This window comes from Anabrus simplex, chromosome 6 (genome assembly GCF_040414725.1).
Source record: "Anabrus simplex isolate iqAnaSimp1 chromosome 6, ASM4041472v1, whole genome shotgun sequence".
In the NCBI taxonomy this organism is placed as follows: Eukaryota; Metazoa; Arthropoda; class Insecta; order Orthoptera; family Tettigoniidae; genus Anabrus; species Anabrus simplex.
The window spans coordinates 109,185,354-109,205,651 of NC_090270.1; the positions used below are offsets into that span (position 1 = coordinate 109,185,354).

General features: G+C 39.6%; 1 protein-coding gene across 1 annotated transcript in view; it reads left to right on the top strand.

Moving 5' to 3' along the window:
* The window catches only part of RNaseZ (ribonuclease Z), a 180,578-nt gene that overhangs the window by 71,142 nt on the left and 89,138 nt on the right, over positions 1-20,298 (top strand). The window contains exon 4 of the mRNA XM_067149877.2: positions 10,730-10,981. Coding sequence (XP_067005978.2) covers positions 10,730-10,981 — 252 coding nt within the window. The remainder of the gene's footprint in view (positions 1-10,729; positions 10,982-20,298) is intronic.

The following is a 20,298-nucleotide window of genomic DNA, read 5'->3' on the forward strand; positions in this document are numbered from 1 at the left end:
ATGAAATAAAGTTCATTCATGTTGGTTAAAAATTCAACAAGTCAGTGTTCAAATGACGAATTAAAAACGGCGATAAAGAAGAACCTTATCGCCGTTTTTAATTCGTCATTTTTCTTTTCACAAATTTAAAATGAGTTTTCTACAGCATTTCATTCCCTGCTACATCCCACCATGTCATCGTATGTGCCCTAGAGGCACTTTTCAGGGCCCTCAAGTTCGTAACATCGACCCTTCATTGAAAATATGCCAGCTTAACATCGAGGGCATAAGCAGAGCAAAGGTTCTCAAAGAACATCAGACTCATATCATCCTGCTTCCAGAAACCCATATGGAAAATATCTCCAACTGCATTCCAGAGGGAAAATTCCGGGATTTAAATTAGTGCCCGCAATTAATCATGCGAATTACAGGATTGCCACCTATGTGAGAAGTGATATCACCCACTATCTAGTCTTGCCATCTTCCTCAGATAATGAAATATTTACTATCTCATTTTAAGTCTGCGATTTGACAGTAGTCAACGTATATAAACCTCCTGGAATTCCCTGGCCATCTCTGGCAATTCCAACTCTGCAAAATCCAAGTATAATTGCAGGCGACTTCAACAGACATCACACACTATGGGAATACGAGGAGAACGACAGTAATGGGCAAAAGCTCACTGATTGGATGGAAACTGAAAACCTTAAACTTATCTCTGATGCCAAGGATAAGGCTTCCTTTCATTCTGCACGATGGAACAAAGAATACACCCCGGATCTCTGTTTTGTAATGCAGTCAAAACCCACTCAGCAACATATGACACACAGTGCTCAACAAATTTCCTCACAATCAGCACAGACCAATAATTCTCCAGTCTGGATTGCTTGTGTCTATCGTTCACTCCTGCCCGAAACAGAGATGGAATTAAAAAAAAGCCAATTGGGATGCATTTTCTAAACAGATTGACTCCAACCTGCGATGGAGAAGACCTATCCATAGTAACTACAGCAGTGTAGTTTAAAGTGCAACAGAATGATGTATCCCAAGAGGATATCGTAAACAATACAATGAGGAGAGTGAAAGGCTCTTCAAAGAATTTGAGGCCAATGGTGATCCTGATACAGAACCTTACCAGCCAAAGTTCTAAGTTAAAATATTTCACATAGGAGGTTTTCTCCTGGCAGTGATGATATGATCTCTACCTCAAAGTTTTCAGTTGAAAAGCATCATAGAAGGCACGTAAAGCACCTCTTGAAGGAAAAGAAATGTTCGGCTCTGCGGTCCTCTGAATTCTCTGCCCCATTTCAACCACCAGAAACTAAGTAGGCCATAGAAAGTAAAAAACCTGGAAAAGTGGCAGGTGCTGATGGTATATATCCAGAGTTCTTTCATCTTGGACCAGCTGCTGCTAAATGGCTAACTAACTTCTTCACAAACATACTAGAGACAGGTAACCTGCCTTCACTCTTCAAGAAAAGAAAAATAATAGCTGTATTAAAAACATCTAAGGACGCAACAAAAGTTGAGAGTTACTGGCCAATAGCACTGCTCAGTGTTCTAGTGAAGCTTCTGGAAAGGCTGATTCATAACAGGAACTCTGCAACAATCAATCAGCATATTCCAGTCAAGCAAGCTGGATTTAGACCTGGATGAGGATTTGATGAACAGGTTATAGCACTAGTTACCCATATTGAAAATGGCTTTGAAAACATCCCTTGCCTGAAACTCTCCACATTACTCATTAACAAGCTGAGTAATAGGTACTTTTGGATTATTTTAGAAGATTCCAGAAGTAAAGTACATAAGATAAGTGGTGGACTCTCTCAGGGCTCTCTTATTTGCCTCTCTGCTATTCAACCTATACTCATACGACCTCCCAGTAACCAAATCCAGAAAATTCATCTGCGCAGATGACATCACATTGGTCGCCCAACACCAATGCTTCGATGAGTCTGAGTCAGTGCTTACATCAGACTTAAAGATTCTAAACAGTTACTTTCGTCAGAACAACCCTAGACCAAACCCTCAGAAAACTGTTATGTCTACCTTCCACTTGCGGAATAGAAGTGCTGGGTACAGTACAAACCAACCATACCATTCAGAGAAGAGAATCTACAATACCGTAATGTAACAACCCAAGATACCTGGGAGTCACCCTGGACAGGTCCTTGACCTACAAGAATCACTTCTGTAATGTGTCAGCCAAGATCAAGACAGGAATAACATTCTTCAAAAGCTGGCGGGTACATCTTAGGGTGCTAACGCTCAAATCCTGCGATCCACTGCTCTTGCACTTTCTTATTCTGTTGGTGAATATTGCTGCTCAACCTGGCTTGACAGTGCTCACACTGGACTAGTAGACACCCAGCTGAACCAGGGTGAATTCGATTAACACACACTGGATTCCCACCCTAAGCCACATACCACCTGTATCCCTAAGAAGATCACAGTCACTGCTTAACTTGTGGAAGAAAATAGAAAACAATCCTCACCTCCCTATTCATTCTGACATAGCAGCTTCTCCACCTAAACGACTGAAATCCAGACACCCTTCTTGGTGTACTGCAGTGAATCTGCAGGACACCTCCTTTAATGTATCGGACGCCTGAAAAGAACAATGGCAACGGCAATCCTCGTTACCACATCATCACATTAAGAACCTCTGCAAGTGCCCAGATGGATTTTTTCCTTCCCAGACAGCAGTGGAGGATGCTAAACCAAATTAGGACCGGCGAAGATAGATGTGGAGCCACTCTCTTCAAATGGGGATGGAGGACATCACTACAATGTGACTGCGGAGAAGAGGAGCAGATAGTGGATCACATTGCATTTGAGTGTCCTTTGCATGCTTATAGAGGCTTTATAGGGGACTTACACTGTGTCTCAAGTGAAGCTCTTTTCTGGCTCTCAACTTTTGATATGGAACTTTAGTTATGAACTTGATTGTTGTTGTAAATATTGTATATAATATTGTATACATCATACGCTAAATAATCTCTCTACGGAGATCACACGTGTGTTTGTTGTCCTGCCTGAAACTAAAACATTCTTTTTGAAAGAAGGGTCTGCCTATAAAAGCACTTTTATTGCTGGACAATGCAGGGTCACATCCAGATGAACAGGAACTAGTATGCGATGGAATTCGTACTTTACTTTTTCCCTCTAACATAGTAAAACCCATCCTTCCGTGGGAGTTAAGGGTTCATAGGTTTTGTAAATAAGCCTCGATTAGAGTCAGTGGTGATATATAAGATTCCAGCCAGGGCATGGACATTCGAAGAGTAACGATGCATTTTAAGTCAAGTTAGGCATCTGAGTGTGACTCATGCACACGTATGGAGCATGAGTTTGTATTATTTTTGGAAGGCTTATTAGAGACCAATCGTCCCACCCACAAACTTCCTATAAGGGAATGTGGGATTGAGGTCCCATGACTAATTTAGACCCAATATTTCAAAAAATTGGAAATTTTCTTTTGAACATTCTCCCCCAATGCTTGCGAGCAGGTACTGTAGCACTTGCTGTGACAGAAATGGAATGAGCAGTAGAAGGAAATGGTATACAGGATACTTGAATGTGGGCTAGGGGTAAGAGAATGATGTTACTTGCTGCAATGTTGCCAGTTAAATTTTGATTTATTTAGGTTTTTTGCAAACATTTTAGTTAAGTGGGGTTTTACTCTATTGTACCTTATTAAAATTTTTGGAGATCTGTTATTTGGCCATGATAAATCCGTAATAAGAGTGTACCAAGAAACTATTTCACAAGTATTGCGTTTATCACTAAAGTATAATATGGCATGGTATAGATCTGAAACATGGATAGTAAAGAATAGAAGTCTTTGGAATGTGTTAATAATGATATAGAATTTCTGTATTGGTTTTCTACCTTTGAATCATGGACAACAGCTGAGTGATGGTGTATGTGAACCTAACTCTTATTATAATAATAATAATAATAATAATAATAATAATAATAATAATAATAATTTTTTTTTTTTTTGCGAGGGAGTGTGGAAAATCTTTCATAAGACGCTTGTGAGGGTCCGCACTCAAAAAGTGTGTGGAGATTCTTACCCACTAAAAACCACACTCCCTTTTCCCACGACGTTTATCTCCGCCCCGGAAACCGCTCTCACATTACTTCAGGGCGGATGTCGTGCTTAATGCATCTTGTGCTTCATCTTCCTTCTTCTGCTGTACTGTCTGTCGTAATCGTCCAGGTCCTTCTTCTGACGCAGAATATTTTCTACGTAGACTGTCACCTGGTCCCAAGATTCTCGACTTCGTAGCATTACTGACATGATCCCTTCTGGCGTCAATTCTCCGTGCATAACTTCTAAGCATCTTCTTTGTGGCAGCCAATGAACACACACAAAGAAAGAATGTGATACGTCATCGATATCACCGCAGTATATGCACACCGGACTAGTTGCTAGCCCTAGCCTATGAAGAAATTTTCGGAAGTATCCATGACCTGTCAAGAACTGTGTGAGATAGTAGTTCACTTCACCATGATTTCGGGCAACCCATACGCCCAGAGAAGGTATCAGTCTTTTCGTCCATTTCCCTCTAGAATCATCTTCCCATCTTGTTTGCCATCGTTGCATTCTGTGACTATGAGCCAAAGCCTTTGCCCTTTTCCTTCCTAGCTCTTCTTGTGTGAGCCAAATTTCTTGCCTTTCGAAGGCCAACAAGTCAATAGGAGCTACTGCTGCTACTACTAGAATCGCAGGTTCTGATACTGTATGATATGCTCAGGCAATTCGTAAAGCTGCCCTCCGTTGTACAGCCGCAATTCTTGTCCGATATTTCACAATTTTTAACGATTCAGCCCAAATTTCCGAACCGTATAGCAGTATCGATTGAACAATCGACATGAGAAGCCACCTTTTACTAGATATCGGTCCCTTGATATTTCCCATGAGTCTACTCAGTGCATTTAAAGATAAAAATTTCATTGTTCCGTATTGAAATTATTGATGTTAAAAATTAAATAACTGGAAAGGAGGTTCAACCTATTCAATACTCAAAAGAAAGAAACGTAGCAATCACATTTCTATTTAAGTGGGACCGGTTTCGACCTTAGTCTAGGTCATCATCAGCCATAAAAACATGTAAAATGTTTATGAATGTTGGATGTCAGTTTCACACTCTGTTAGGCACAAAGACACGACACCACATTCTGTCCTGCACAAAGTCACAACACTAACAATCAACATGCGAAGATCAAAAAGGCTTGAATTCGCAGACGAACAGATCTGTAGTAGAAAGCCGCCAGCTCCCGGTGACCAGCGCGGCACACTCAAGGTCACGCGCTGCGGCCAAACACCAAAGTGAAGTGGAGAACGTTTCGAAGGTCCAGAACCTGTCACGGCTGCGGGAAGCCAAGTACGTATATAAAAATATACGACGCCAATTAGTACAACCGAATGAGCACCCGTACTCCAGTTAAGTTCTTGGTAAACAGTTGACTTGAAAAAACAATTGTAGAGAGAAGAAAAAAATGTAGTAAAAAGCGCAATATCGGAAAACAAATGAAAACTTATATGCACAGTGCGCTATTTTTTAAAAAGAAAAAATTTTTAGGTTATGATTGAAGTAGTCGAAGTTGGCGCAAGGCAAAAAAATTTTGAAAGAGGAGAATAAATTAAACGAGGAAGAGTGATATTGAAATAAGAGAAAGAATAAAAGAAATTGAAGTTAGATGGTAATGAGGAAAGATAAGATAGGGAAATGAAGGAGGGGTAGTTTAAGGTGGGTTAGGAGGGTGGGTTATTGGAGGTAGAAAATGTGGGTGGGAACTATGTAAGACATGGAAAATAGAATTGGGGTTTTGGAATTTGGAATTTTTGAGAAGAAGAATTAGGAAGTCAAAAAGGATATTGGGTTTTTCAGAAATGTCGTTTAAATTGAAATTAGGGTTGAAGTACTGGTCAAGGTGGATAAAGCAATTTTCAGTAATGTTTAAGAGGGGGCCTTTGTTAATGATTTTAAGTATGTTTATGTCATTGTCAATACTGGTGAAACTATGTTTGGAGTCTTGTATGTGCTGTCCTATGGCAGAGAATCTGTTGTATTTAATGGCGTTGACATGTTCAGAGTACCTGATATTGAAGTTGCGGCCAGTTTGTCCGACGTAGGAGGAACTGCAGTTGTTGCATTTAAATCTGTATACACCAACAACTGCAGTTCCTCCTACGTCGGACAAACTGGCCGCAACTTCAATATCAGGTACTCTGAACATGTCAACGCCATTAAATACAACAGATTCTCTGCCATAGGACAGCACATACAAGACTCCAAACATAGTTTCACCAGTATTGACAATGACATAAACATACTTAAAATCATTAACAAAGGGCCCCTCTTAAACATTACTGAAAATTGCTTTATCCACCTTGACCAGTACTTCAACCCTAATTTCAATTTAAACGACATTTCTGAAAAACCCAATATCCTTTTTGACTTCCTAATTCTTCTTCTCAAAAATTCCAAATTCCAAAACCCCAATTCTATTTTCCATGTCTTACATAGTTCCCACCCACATTTTCTACCTCCAATAACCCACCCTCCTAACCCACCTTAAACTACCCCTCCTTCATTTCCCTATCTTATCTTTCCTCATTACCATCTAACTTCAATTTCTTTTATTCTTTCTCTTATTTCAATATCACTCTTCCTCGTTTAATTTATTCTCCTCTTTCAAAATTTTTTTGCCTTGCGCCAACTTCGACTACTTCAATCATAACCTAAACATTTTTTCTTTTTAAAAAATAGCGCACTGTGCATATAAGTTTTCATTTGTTTTCCGATATTGCGCTTTTTACTACATTTTTTTCTTCTCTCTACAATTGTTTTTTCAAGTCAACTGTTTACCAAGAACTTAACTGGAGTACGGGTGCTCATTCGGTTGTACTAATTGGCGTCGTATATTTTTATATACGTACTTGGCTTCCCGCAGCCGTGACAGGTTCTGGACCTTCGAAACGTTCTCCACTTCACTTTGGTGTTTGGCCGCAGCGCGTGACCTTGAGTGTGCCGCGCTGGTCACCGGGAGCTGGCGGCTTTCTACTACAGATCTGTTCGTCTGCGAATTCAAGCCTTTTTGATCTTCGCATGTTGATTGTTAGTGTTGTGACTTTGTGCAGGACAGAATGTGGTGTCGTGTCTTTGTGCCTAACAGAGTGTGAAACTGACATCCAACATTCATAAACATTTTACATGTTTTTATGGCTGATGATGACCTAGACTAAGGTCGAAACCGGTCCCATTTAAATAGAAATGTGATTGCTACGTTTCTTTCTTTTGAGTATTGAATAGGTTGAACCTCCTTTCCAGTTATTTAATTTTTAACATCTACTCAGTGCAGTCATGGTTTTCGCTGCCTTATCTGTTACCCGTTGGATGTGGTCCCAGTATGTAAGCTTAGTATCAAGCGTTACACCAAGATATTTTGTGCTCCTAGTTGTTTCGATGGCTATCTGTCCGATCTGCATCGGTACAACAGTATTAATCCTTTTCCTCGTCAGGAGGACAATTTCCGTTTTATGATCTGCGAGTTCTAACTTGTGATTTATCATCCACGTCGCATCACCTGATTCAATTTAAATTGAGCCAGCTCTAGGTTACGGGTTACTATCACAGCAGCCACATCATCAGCATAACTCGCAAGTTTTACATCTTCTGGCATCTCCAGCCGTAACAAATCATCATACATGATGTTCCAAAGGTGTGGTCCGAGAATTGAGCCTTGCGCTGCACCAGCTGTGAGCCGTTTTCTTCTCTGACCGTCTTCCGTGTCGTATAACAATGTACGGTCTTTCAAATGGTCTCGCAGTATATACATGAGATATTCTGGTAGCTTGAAAATTTCTTCTAGAGCTTCCAAAATATCACTCCATCTTGCCGAGTTGAAGGCATTTTTAACATCTAGAGTCACAAGAAGCGTCAGCTTCCTAGAATAATGATTACCCGTTTGAGCTCGTTCTGCTGTCTTCACCACTTCCTTCACAGCATCTAGCGTTGAGTGACCTCTGCGAAATCCATGTTGTTGGTCGGATAGGTCGCCAGCTAATCGGACTGCTGCTAGTATTCTCGGTTGTAGGAGCTTCTCTAAACCTTTTCCGGCAGTGTCCAGCATACATAGAGGTCTGTAACCCCCCAGTTTTCCCTTTACTGATCAGAACCAATCTAGCTATCTTCCAACGAAAGCTAAAAATTCCCGCTTTCAAACAATGATTATACATTCTCAACAGCAGTTGAGGACATAATTCAACTGCCACCTTTAGTACTTCTGCTGGAATACCATCTGGTCCAGGGGCTTTCTTATTTCTAAGGGAATTAATTGCTGTTATCAATTCTTCAGTTGTAAAAGGTGGTACATTGTCTAGTTCTTTCTCGGCCTCATCATCAATCCTCTCTGCATGATCAGGGAATAGTATGTGTACTATTTCTTCCATGGTGCGTGGATCCATGATAGGGGTTGGTAGCATCCCGAATTTCTTCATGACAATTTTATACCCTAATCCCCATGGATTTTCATCCACTTCCTTAGACATTTCCCACCACTTGTCGGCTTTACTCTTTTTAATTGTATTTCGCAGTCTTTTCTTCATAGTCTTATACTCTACTGAGAGAGCTTCATCGTTATGTCGTGCTCTTTGTGTCCTTCGTCTGAGTCGCAGGCATTGTTTCCTCAGCTCAGCAATTTCTTCATTCCACCAATATGCTGGACACTTGCCTCTCCATTGTTTGATTCTGGTCATTGATGCGTCGCATGCTTGCTGAAGGAGTCTCATGGTGTGTTCCACGCATTTATTAGCAATAATGCTTCTTTTGCCTCCGTGACATGTATCCATCACACAATCCATTCCATTCTGTATTACTTCATGAAATTTTTCTCTATCCATAGTGGCTATGTTCCATCTTTCTGGCTTGGGCATGGTAATCCTTAGATTCGGAGTCTCTTGAAGTACACGAAAAGTTATATACTGATGATCGCTTCCAGTATATTCTTCAATTACTCGCCATTCAGTTATCCTAGACGCAATGTCTTCAGAAGCAAAGGTTACATCTGGTATAGTTCCCTGACACCCTGGTCGCCGAAAGGTTGTCACATTACCAACGTTGATAACCATTAATCCCAATCTCGCGACCATCTCCATTGTACGCCGCCCTCTAGAATCTGTTTGAGGCATGTTCCATTCAACTGCTTGAGCATTAAAATCACCAGCATCAACTAGGTTAGTGTTCATCCCTTGCAGAGTATCTTCAAGCCATCTAGTTTTGTCTGGAAGTCAGAAATAGTCTCGTTCGGGGTAAAATAACAGCTGACAAAAATTACCTTCTCAACTTGGACCCAGACGAACCCATCTCCGCATCCGTGATTTGTAACTAAGTATTTTCCGAGGTCTGGTACCCATATCGCAGCTGTCCCTAGATTGTCTGAAAACCAGCCTGGTTGATCTCTGTCTTGATATTGTTCGCTGAGAATCAAGATGTCTGCTTCTATCTCATAGATCATCTGCGTCAGTAGATCATTGGCAGTTAGACTCCTGTGTATATTGGCTTGAAGGATCTGTACCATTCACCACTGCTTTTTGGCCTTTTCTAGTGCTTCACGAAACACAATACACTTGCCTGAGCCAAGAGCATGATGTCGTTTTGACTCTTCAACGCCCATATCTGTGCAAATTATGCATCGTGGATTCGTCCAAAACAAAACACAATGACATTAACTGAATTGCTACGATATGAATCAATGTTAATTTTTTGCCTGTGTTCAATGTATTAGTTGTTTTAAGATCTTTATATCTTGCCCTACTTTACTATTTGGCTGATGATGACACTTGTAATGTGTCAAAACCGGTCCCAATAAACAAGTTGTGACTTCTTTTTAGTTCAACTTACAACGAAGTATTGAAAGGTGGATCCTTCTAATATTGTACATCTTCTTATTTCTCTATTCAATACGGAACGATCATGAAGTTTTTAACTTCGATTGAGCACTCGCCATTGCAGGCTGCAGACCGGCTTTCAAGGACAGAACTGGTGCTATCGCGTGCCTGGCTGCAGGGAAGGAAATCACTTCGTCATCTTTTTTAAATGCTATGTGTTCGGGGTGTCGACCCATGTGGATCTTTTGCCCCTACTGGCACCATATTGTATGAACCTGCGTGTAATTGGAATGGCGGTAGTGTGGAATGTTGTGTGTGAGGTAAGGAAGATTAAGGACGTCACAAACACCCAGTCCCCAGGCCAGGGATATTAATCATTACAATTAAAAAACCCTGACCCGGCCGGGAATCAAACCCGGGGCCGCTGGGTGACAGGCGGACGCGTTCCCTCCTACAACGCGGGGTCAGACAGAGTTAAACATAAAGAGCCCTGTATATTATGCACAGATTTCTGGTGTAGATATTTGATTTTGTTCTATGATGTTTCCACCATTTTGCACAAGATGGTATTGTCAGATTACTCTTACTCTTCACAGCATAGACAAGCTGCTCAGCTGTCATTATGGAACTCTATTGAAATTTTGTTAATCATTTCACTTCAAATTACATCATCACTTCAAGGTCAAGCAAAGTATATCTAATGATTGAGTGGTTGTTTGTGTCTCTTAATAAACATAGCAGTGTCTTTTCATTTTGGTATCTGGACTGTAGTGGTGAAGTATGTTAGTACAGTCATTTCATGTTCACAAAGTAGAATAAGTAAAATAAATTGTTTTTAACAAATTTCAGAAAAGAAACGCTTCTGCCAAGAACGTACCCGAAAAATCTCTCTGCAAGATTCCCCCGTATCGCTATGCTATATATGCCGGTTGAAACCTAGGCCAGGAGCGTTATGTTTAGAACGCTGTGTGGAGAAGCGTGTTCCTGCTGGCCCTTTGCTGGGAATCCTTAAATCTGGACTGGATGTGACACTTGATGACGGAACAGTTGTCCGTTCTGCTGATGTACGTCTGCCAGATGATCCTGGACCTGTATTCATAGGTGAGCATTCAGTAGGTTTACTACTACTACTACTACTACTACTACTACTACTACTACTACTACTGCTGCTGCTGCTGCTGCTGCTACTACTACTAGAGAGTGATATAATGATTGGGGTGGGGACTTTGTATCTCCTCCGTTTCTATGGTGGTTTTTGTTTTTGTTGTCGTCTTCAACTCTGTGTAACCATTGTATCCTATCTCTGCTCTAACCCATTTGTTATGTTCATGCAAAAAGATACCGTATTTACTCGCATATTAGACCCCCCTTGGCTTTTCAAGGCAAAGAAAATGAAAATGAAAAAAATTAATCTTGCATACATCTTATTCGTCAGAGAAGTACAACGATTCCGCTTCAAAGAGGGTACACGCCTTATGTAACTCTGATGATATCACACAAATTTGTGAATAGTTTCATCCGTACAACCCATGCAATGAAAACGCATCGAAGTCATGCGGTACATCTGTGTTTCGTAGTTAAGAAATGTCCGCCTCTGTAGCGTAGGCCTACTGCAGCTCTGATGGCGTTGCACAAATAGATGAATAGTTTCGTGTCTGTCCCGTGCAGTGCAAGCATGTATATATATATATATATATATACTAGCTGATGTACCCGTGCTTCGCTACGGGATTCTCAGAAAGACTGTCTTGGTGGTTTTCCTAACTGAATTCAACATAGGTCATTACAAAAACGTCAGTAGGAATGTAGCGATTGAAAGGAATGTTATCATATAAAATACTCGATCAAATGAAAAAAAATAAACCGCACACTTTCTCATTTTCAACGACAGTACTACGGTGCCGATCTAAGAGTCCAAAGTTCCAGAGATGGAATAACCAAGTCGCAGACTGCCGTGAACGCTCCTTTGTCATTATTCCGTTAAATATGCACACTACTCATTCCAATTAGTGGCTCAGAGTAGGGACTGTATAGCTCGAATACTATGATGAACCAGTGTGTTACGTACCAGATATATCAAAAAATGTATGAACCAGAGGAAGAAAATTATTTTACACCCCAGCTACTTCCCACCAATATACAGGCAGGCTGTTACAGTCAGTACGACCAGGCAAGTTGGCCGTGTGGTTAGGGGCGCGCAGCTGTGAGCTTGCATCCGGGAGATAGTGGATTCGAACCCCACTGCCGGCAACCCTGAAGACGGTATTCGGGAGATAGTGGGTTCGAGCCCCACTGTCGGCAGCCCTAACGATGGTTTTTCCGTTTTTTTCCCATTTTCAGACCAGGCAAATGCCGGGACTGTACCTTAATTAAAGCCACGGCTGCTTCCTTCCACTTCCTAGACCTTTTCTATCCCATCGTCGCCATAAGACATATCAGTGTCGGTGCGACGTTAAGCAAAAAAAAAAAAAAAAAAGATATGGTATTCCGTGGTTTCCCATTTTCACACCAGTCACACCAGGCTGTAGCTTAAAGCCAAGGCCGCTTCCTTCACACCACTATTCATTTCCTATCCCATCGTCGCCATAAGACATACCTGTGTCGGTGCGACGTCAAGCAAATTAAAAAAAAAAAAAAACCTCGGTACGCTGCAGTAATCCTATCTATCGGGGATGAGAGGAAACAGAAGACAAAAAGCACATCACAACAAATAATGGTCAATGTAATGTTATTGTTGATAAAGTTTATGAGCTTTCTATATTGCAGGCCTTCACATTAGTTTTCTTTCGACTCTGTGATATTAGGGTGTCTTACAAAATTATTTATATCGTAGACTGTAGTTCCTTATTCTCAGATTTTACATACCGATTTTCACTAAATTCTCTTTACCCATTTTCTCGTGACTCGGCGCTGATTTGGACTTAGTAACAAAAATCCAAATTCATGAATATCTCCGATTACATGCAGTACGGTAACAATGTATAAGACATAAGTAATTGGAAATTTAATAACTTCTTACATAACTACTACAAACTTACGACATAACTAAAGTTATGTTAGTTATGTAGTATCGATACGACCACTAATAACATAAATAACTTATTTGAGAATTACATTTCAGACCTTCCCCTCATTTCACTCAGCGTGAATAAAATAATTTCTAGCCTAGATTGCAGTGGTTCATCACCCGACATTACATACCGATTTTCATTAAATTCTCTTCAGCCGTTTTATCGTGATGCGTGTACATACAAACAGGCAGACAGACAGAAATTGCGGAAAAGTAAAAAGTGCATTTTCTTGTTACTGTGAACATGACCGGTACAGAAATACCATTCATTTCAAATTCTGAGCAATGTACAGGCAAAACACTTATTTTATATATAGATTACATTTCAGGCCTTCCCCTAAACTACCATTTCATTCAGTGTGAATAACATAACTGATAGCCTAGATTATAGCGACCTATTCTCCGACTTTGCATACCAATTTTCGTGAAGATACGACCACTATTAAAATAAATATTTGACAGTTACATTTTAGGCCTTCCCCTAAACTACCATTTTTCTCAGCATGTATAGCCTATATTGTAGCGAATTATTTCACATCTTTGTCTAGTGATTTTCATTAAGACACGACCACTAATAACATAAATATTTGAGAATTAAATTTCAGGCCTTCCCCTAAACTACCATTTCACTCAGCGTGATTAATATAATTTATAGCCTAGATTGTAGCGGTTCATCACCTGACTTTACATTCCGATTTTCATTAAATTCTCTTCAGCCGTTTTTTCGTGATGCGTGTACATACAGACAGACAGACAGACAGACAGACAGACAGACAGACAGACAGACAGAAATTACGGAAAAGTAAAAAATACATTTTCTTGTTACTGTGGACATGACCGATACAGAAATACCATTCTTTTCAAATTCTGAGCAATGTACAGACAAAACTCTTATTTTATATATAGAGATATGTATATATCATGCATCAGTCATGTATATGTCCGTGTTTTGTAGTTAAGAATGTCCGCCAGCGTAATGGTTAGCACAATTAGCTGCCATTCTCGGGAGCCTGAGTTTGATTCCCGGTACCATATTGCCAGAGGTTTACGAATGGCAGGAAGGTTGATTTGTGGTAAAAATGGTACATGCAGCTCTCTTCCTCTGGGGGTCTGTCTAAAAAGGATCTGCACCACCTCGGGATGAGGAAATGAGTTTACTTTAGTTAAGAAACATTCACAGTTGTTGCTAGGCCTATTAATATAGGCAGGCGGGATCATTAACAAAGCGATTATCTTGTAAGTTGGGCTATATAGGATATCTTGGAAAATAGTAAGTTTAAAACATGATAAAAACAATCCATTCACAATTGTTTTATTCACCAACGTACCTAACGAATAATATTGATATTTTACGTCCCCACTTTGAACGATTTTCGGAGATGCCAAACAAAACATACTAGGGTATGTATTAATAAAAAACGAGAAAACAAATGTACAAAATTAAACATCATTACCACCACACCTGTAGATATCCATAAATGCGGCAAACTTTCCTGTTATTTATTTTTATTCTTTCTGTCATGTGTGTGAAAATGATATATTATTGCACAATAAATTAAATATTGGTTTAATATGATTATGGAATAATAACAATATGTGTGTGGTTAAGTGTAAGAAAGGGCCAAGAGCCCTAACTTCGCCACAGAAAATAAAGGCTTTATCTATCTATCTATCTATCTATCTATCTATCTATCTATCTATCTATCTATCTATCTATCTATCTATCTTCTGGCACTATCTGGACATTAGCATACCTAACCTAAATAATGCGGTCTCTCGTATCTCATTTACAGCTGTTTTGGTAAATCCTGGTGTGATGAATGTAGAGAACAAGCATGAAATATAAATAGAGTCTGGCTATCAACAGCCGCAGTTATCAAAAGAGTGCTTCCAGTCGCTATGTATTACCGGTACATTTGGAAATGCACCTCGTAACATATGCTAGTTATCAGCTGGTGGTGGTTTGGCACACTTTCAACAACACGGCTTTATTCGGAAGGAGTGGCTTCTGCTACAAATACACCAGCTGGGAATATCGGAGACCATCTCCAGAAACAATTTGGGAATCATTTCACACAGTTTGGACTGTATAGTCAGGAACAAAACTATTTTTAAAAGGTTAAAAAAAGACGGGACCTCGAATGCTCTCGGTCTCTATTGCAGTGCATGACTGGCGAGATGCGGTGAAGATGACGTCACTTGGAATGACGACATGCCGGTACCAGGGAAGTTAGTGGCGCAAGGTAATTAAAATGAAAGCAGTGATCAGGTTTACTGTGTGGTAGGGCTACTGCACAACTGACAGACAAATGACTGGCCATTGAGTTATTTTGTATCGATATTGCATAATATGATAATGTTCAATCAGTACTTCATACCAATCTTAACGTATGGTATTGAAACCTGCACCCTCACTAAGAAAGACTCATCAAGGTTGCAGGCATCCGAGATGAAGTTCCTTAGGTCCACAATTCAAAAAACCAAACTGGACAAGTTGAGGAATTATGTGGTTAGGAAGGAAGCTGAGATTGTTACATCATTGTTAGAGCATGTTCAAACTGAGGTGGTTTGGGCATGTAATCAGGATGGAGCCAACAAAGATAGCATATGTTGACTTGGAGAGACATTTGGCAGGGAAATGGATGGTGGGAAGACCAAGAACCCATTGGATGGACATCGTAAAGACGGACATTGCAGATCGGGAAAGGACACTGGAGGACATCATTAACAACAGAACGTATCTCAATAAGACAGAATGGAAGAGGCTCGCCAACAGTACCCGGGAAGCTGGAACTGTAATATGATGATGATAATACGATACCCATATCCCTTTTCTTGTCGGGGTCGAGTATGAAGTCAAATGAATTTTCATAGCAAGTTTTTACGACCGTATGCCCTTCCTGACATCGACCTCATCAGATAAATTAATGAGATTAAACGAATGATGTGATATTATTAGTAACTAAAGCGGATTATTTTTACTTTATATGTAGGCCTAAAAGTAGTGTTCACCTTTTATTGACTTTTTACATTTAGAAATACTGCCTTCCAATGAAAGTATCCACTATAACTCAAATACTTTCATAAGTTTGTTAAAGAACTGTGTAGAATGTACAATTCATAGCTCATAATAGCCTAGAAGTCATGTGTTCACTGCACACAATTTTAGGTTATCACATATTATACCCCTCTTTATTTTATTTTTTTGCTCTAAAAGTGGGGGGGAAAAGGAGGTCTAATACACAAGTAAATACGGTATTTATCAGTACCTGTTGACCAGTTGATATTGTTTGCATTAAAATTGCTAACTGTGGTTTGCTTTTGATCAAAATATAGTTATTTTTTTTCTCTATTTGCATTTTGCAACTGTAATCTTAGATCATGTGAACCTGGTTCGTTGCTGACCTATGATCATGGAAAGGCATTTAATAGTGTGAAGCAGGTGGAAAATGTAAGGGAAAAGCGTAATTGTATCAAATCGAATGCAAGTCCTCAGTGATGTTTGATTTTCATTTTTCTTAGTTACTCTTCCATAAACAAAAATAGTAATCATTGTTTTAATTACTTTAGTCATCATAATCATCATCATCATTTTCATTTCCCTTTGTCCAGCTCCTGCCAGGTCGGGGTGTTGATGGGAACCTCTCCACTGTTGCCTCTCCTTCCACCACTTCTTTTCAGTAATTGTATTCCAGTCCAGTCTTCTTTTTCTTATACTGTTCTTGACAGAGTCCATTCATCTTGCTGCTCCCTCTTGCCCCACTGTCGGCAGCCCTGAAGATGGTTTTGCGTGGTTTCCCATTTTCACACCAGGCAAATGCTGGGCTGTACCTTAACTAAGGTCACGGCCGCTTCTTTCCACTTCCTAGGCCTTTCCTACCTCATCGTCGCCGTAAGACATATCTGTGTCGGTGCGACGTAAAGCAAATAGTAGCACTGTTAGGATAAACAAAAGGAACATCCCACCATATTTCAAGACAGTTCAACTATAAACAGGGGAGGCAGTGGCTGGGAGTAGTAGGAACATACTGGTGGTGAAATGGAAAGACCGTAGAGATATGTGTATGCAACAGACCAGGAAGAGGAGGGAACTTAGGAATGGTGGTGAGCAGATGATTGAGAAGTCTCTTCCGATCATAGACTATAACAAGTGGATAGGCAAGATCAAGTACTTGCTAGCTTTCCTGTAATACATCATACAGTAAAGGGTTAATGGAAATTGTTCTTCTGTATGTTGGACATGACCTTATTCAATTCGTATGTTGTGTGTGAGAATATTATTATGAAAAAGACACATTACACAGATTTCAGAGTAGATGTAGCTGAAGGGATTATCAGCAGTTTGTCTTCCACAGCATAGTATTTCAGGGAGACCTTCACTGGCTGATGACCCCATTAGGTTGCAATCCAGGAACTGGGCTCATTTCCCTACTCCTATTCCACCCATTGCAACAAAGCAGTTCCTCTCCAGAGCCTGTATAGTTTGCACAAAACGCAAGAAGAGAGCTGAAGTGAGGTGGTTGTGCCAAAAATGCTGGGTTCCACTGCATTTGGAAGAGTGTTTTCTGGCTTACCACACACTTTTGAACTACTGAGGAAAATGTTAGGTGTGATGTAGCATTTATTAATTCAAATATGTTTTATTCATGTACAGTCAACTCTTTAATGCTCTTGCCAATAAGAAATGTATCTTCATTTAAAGTACCACTGTATTTCCTTCAAAATAATCCCAGTTCCAATGCAGTTTCATGCCAAAAAATTTGCGCAGCTCAATGGGTTAATCATGTGTATATAGTTCATTGTTATAGATTAGGCTATGTTTTCCGTAATCCTTGATGTGTTCACTCATTCAGGAAAATTATGGTTATATGTATATTACTCAAAGGAAGTTTTATTGACTTTACATCATGTTTATCAGAGTAAATAACTGTCTGTGTCTCCAAAGTTGCTCAGGAAAACCCCCATTGGTAGGATGTGTGTGAATGTAAAAGTTCTGGAATCTTCATGTACCAAAGACCTGTTGTATACCATCGTGATAAATTTGTTTCAAGACAATTCTAAAACCGGAACTTACCAGGACTTTCCGATGTTATTATAGAATCTTTCAGGGCCCTGTTTCATAAAACTAACTAATAATATTACCTAATAATATTAGAACTCATAAACATAATTATTAGTCAACCAAATTCTGTTTCATAAAGATTTACACATGACTAATAAAATATCTTCAGTAATTACATTAGTTCATTAGTCAGCTGATACAAATGGAGGTTAGAAGCGGTCTGGTGCATATGTTCTTGGTTTGGGTTTGTTCCTAGCGGGAGGCTGATGCTTGACTACAACCGACTATTAATCCACGTGTTCGAGAGGCTCACTTGATATTTTCGTTGTGACTTTGGTACATATTATTTTCACTTCATGTATCCATTTTCATGTGAGAGAAGAAAGTTCCTTTGCGGAAAGTGATTGAGTTAAAGCGTCAACTATTCACAGGCTTTTGCACACTATAACCCTCCTTGTTCCTTTTACTTTTTTATTTCAAGTGCTCTTAAAAATCTGTTGAGATGGACTAGCAAAATCTTTGTTTACTACCCTCTGTTGGTGGGAGCAGTAGAATAACAGCCACGGTATCCCCTGCCTGTCGTAAGAGACGACTAAAAGGGGTCCCGGGGCTCTTAATTTCGGAGCGTGGGTTGGCGAACACGGAGCACTGAGATGAGTCCTGCCATTGCTTCAACTTACTTGTGCCAGGCTCATTTTCATCTACCTTTCCGACCTCCCTTGTTCAACTCTTGTATATTTCTGACCCTGACAGTATTAGGTTGCAAGGCCGAGAGAGTCTTTATTATCACGCCCTTCGTGGCCCTTCTCTTTCTTTGGCCGATACCGTCATTTTTCAAAATGTCAGATCTTTTCCATTTTTCTATCTGATTAGTGTTATTATAGATGATGGTTGCCTAGTTGTAGTCTACTTCCTCTTAAAACAAACATCACCACAATTATCTTGGTTTACTGGTGATATAAGCCAAGATTTTAAAGGATACCTGGAGTGTCCGGCCAAAACTGCACTAGAGAAACACAATGATACTATGTATAACTGCCAACCGATGGAGTGCAATGCAAAACTGCTATTTTAAGGTTATGCTTTATTCCTTGCATTGGTACATTCTATTACCAGTCCTATCAAGCAAATACTAAAAAGTTCTAACCAAATCTCCCATTGTATTCATATGTTTGTTACATGCCAGTACAGGCTGTTTTTTGACGTAACATTTATTGAACGGTGAGTACCTACACTCGTTCCTTATCACTATTTGAATCAGAGTCGACCATTTCAGTGGTCTTCACGATTTTATGCCAAAATATTAAAATACCACTCACTTTGGTATCACTAATAATATGAATTATGAGTCAACATACACTCATGGAAATAATCCTAATAATATGAGTAACTTTTATTAGTCATGTTGTCTATGAAACAGTTTACTAATATTATTAGTAATATCTACTAATAATTTTGACTCGTAAACTAATTACTAATATTATTAGCTAATAACTCTATGAAACATAATATATTATAAGTTAATATTTTTGGTTTCTTACTAATAATATTAGTGTAATATGTTTTATGAAACGGGACCCAGGTATCTTGTAATAATACTATGTTGTATGAAAACAGAATTATCTAGGATCACAGCCAGTATACATATGAAGAGTGTTGAAAGAAGTAAAGTGAGTTGGTACAGAGATGCAAGTCGGTTGGTGATGTTATCGTAGTTCAGCTGTTTTGATATTGTGGTGGTAGTGGATTGCAGTGAGTAGATCATTCGTACCATATTGATTCTGCTTCACAGATTGATTGTAAATTATTACGAAGGTAATCCCAAAAGTAAGGTCTCCTGTTTTTTTTATAAATGCATATAGACCTGTTTATTTCTACAATGGTTTACATCATTTTACAGCTTGAACATTTAGCTATTTTTCTACATAATCACCATTTCGGTCAATGCATTTTTGTAGATGCTGTGATAGTATTTGTATGCCCAAGTTATACCAGCTCGCCGCCATGCTGTTCAGGAAGTTGTGAACCTCATCTTTCACCTCGTCGTCGGTACTGAATCGCTTTTCAGCCAAATGTTCTTTTCAACTTAGGGAACAAGTGATAGTCACTGGGCGCCAAGTTGGGACTATAGGGTGGGTGGGTGATGATGTTCACTGAAACATTGTCTTGAAAGAAATATCATGATGGTATACAACAGGTCTTTGGTTCATAAATATTCCAGAGCTTTTACATTCACACACATCCTACCAATGGGGGTTCTCCTGAGCAACTTGGGAGACACAGACA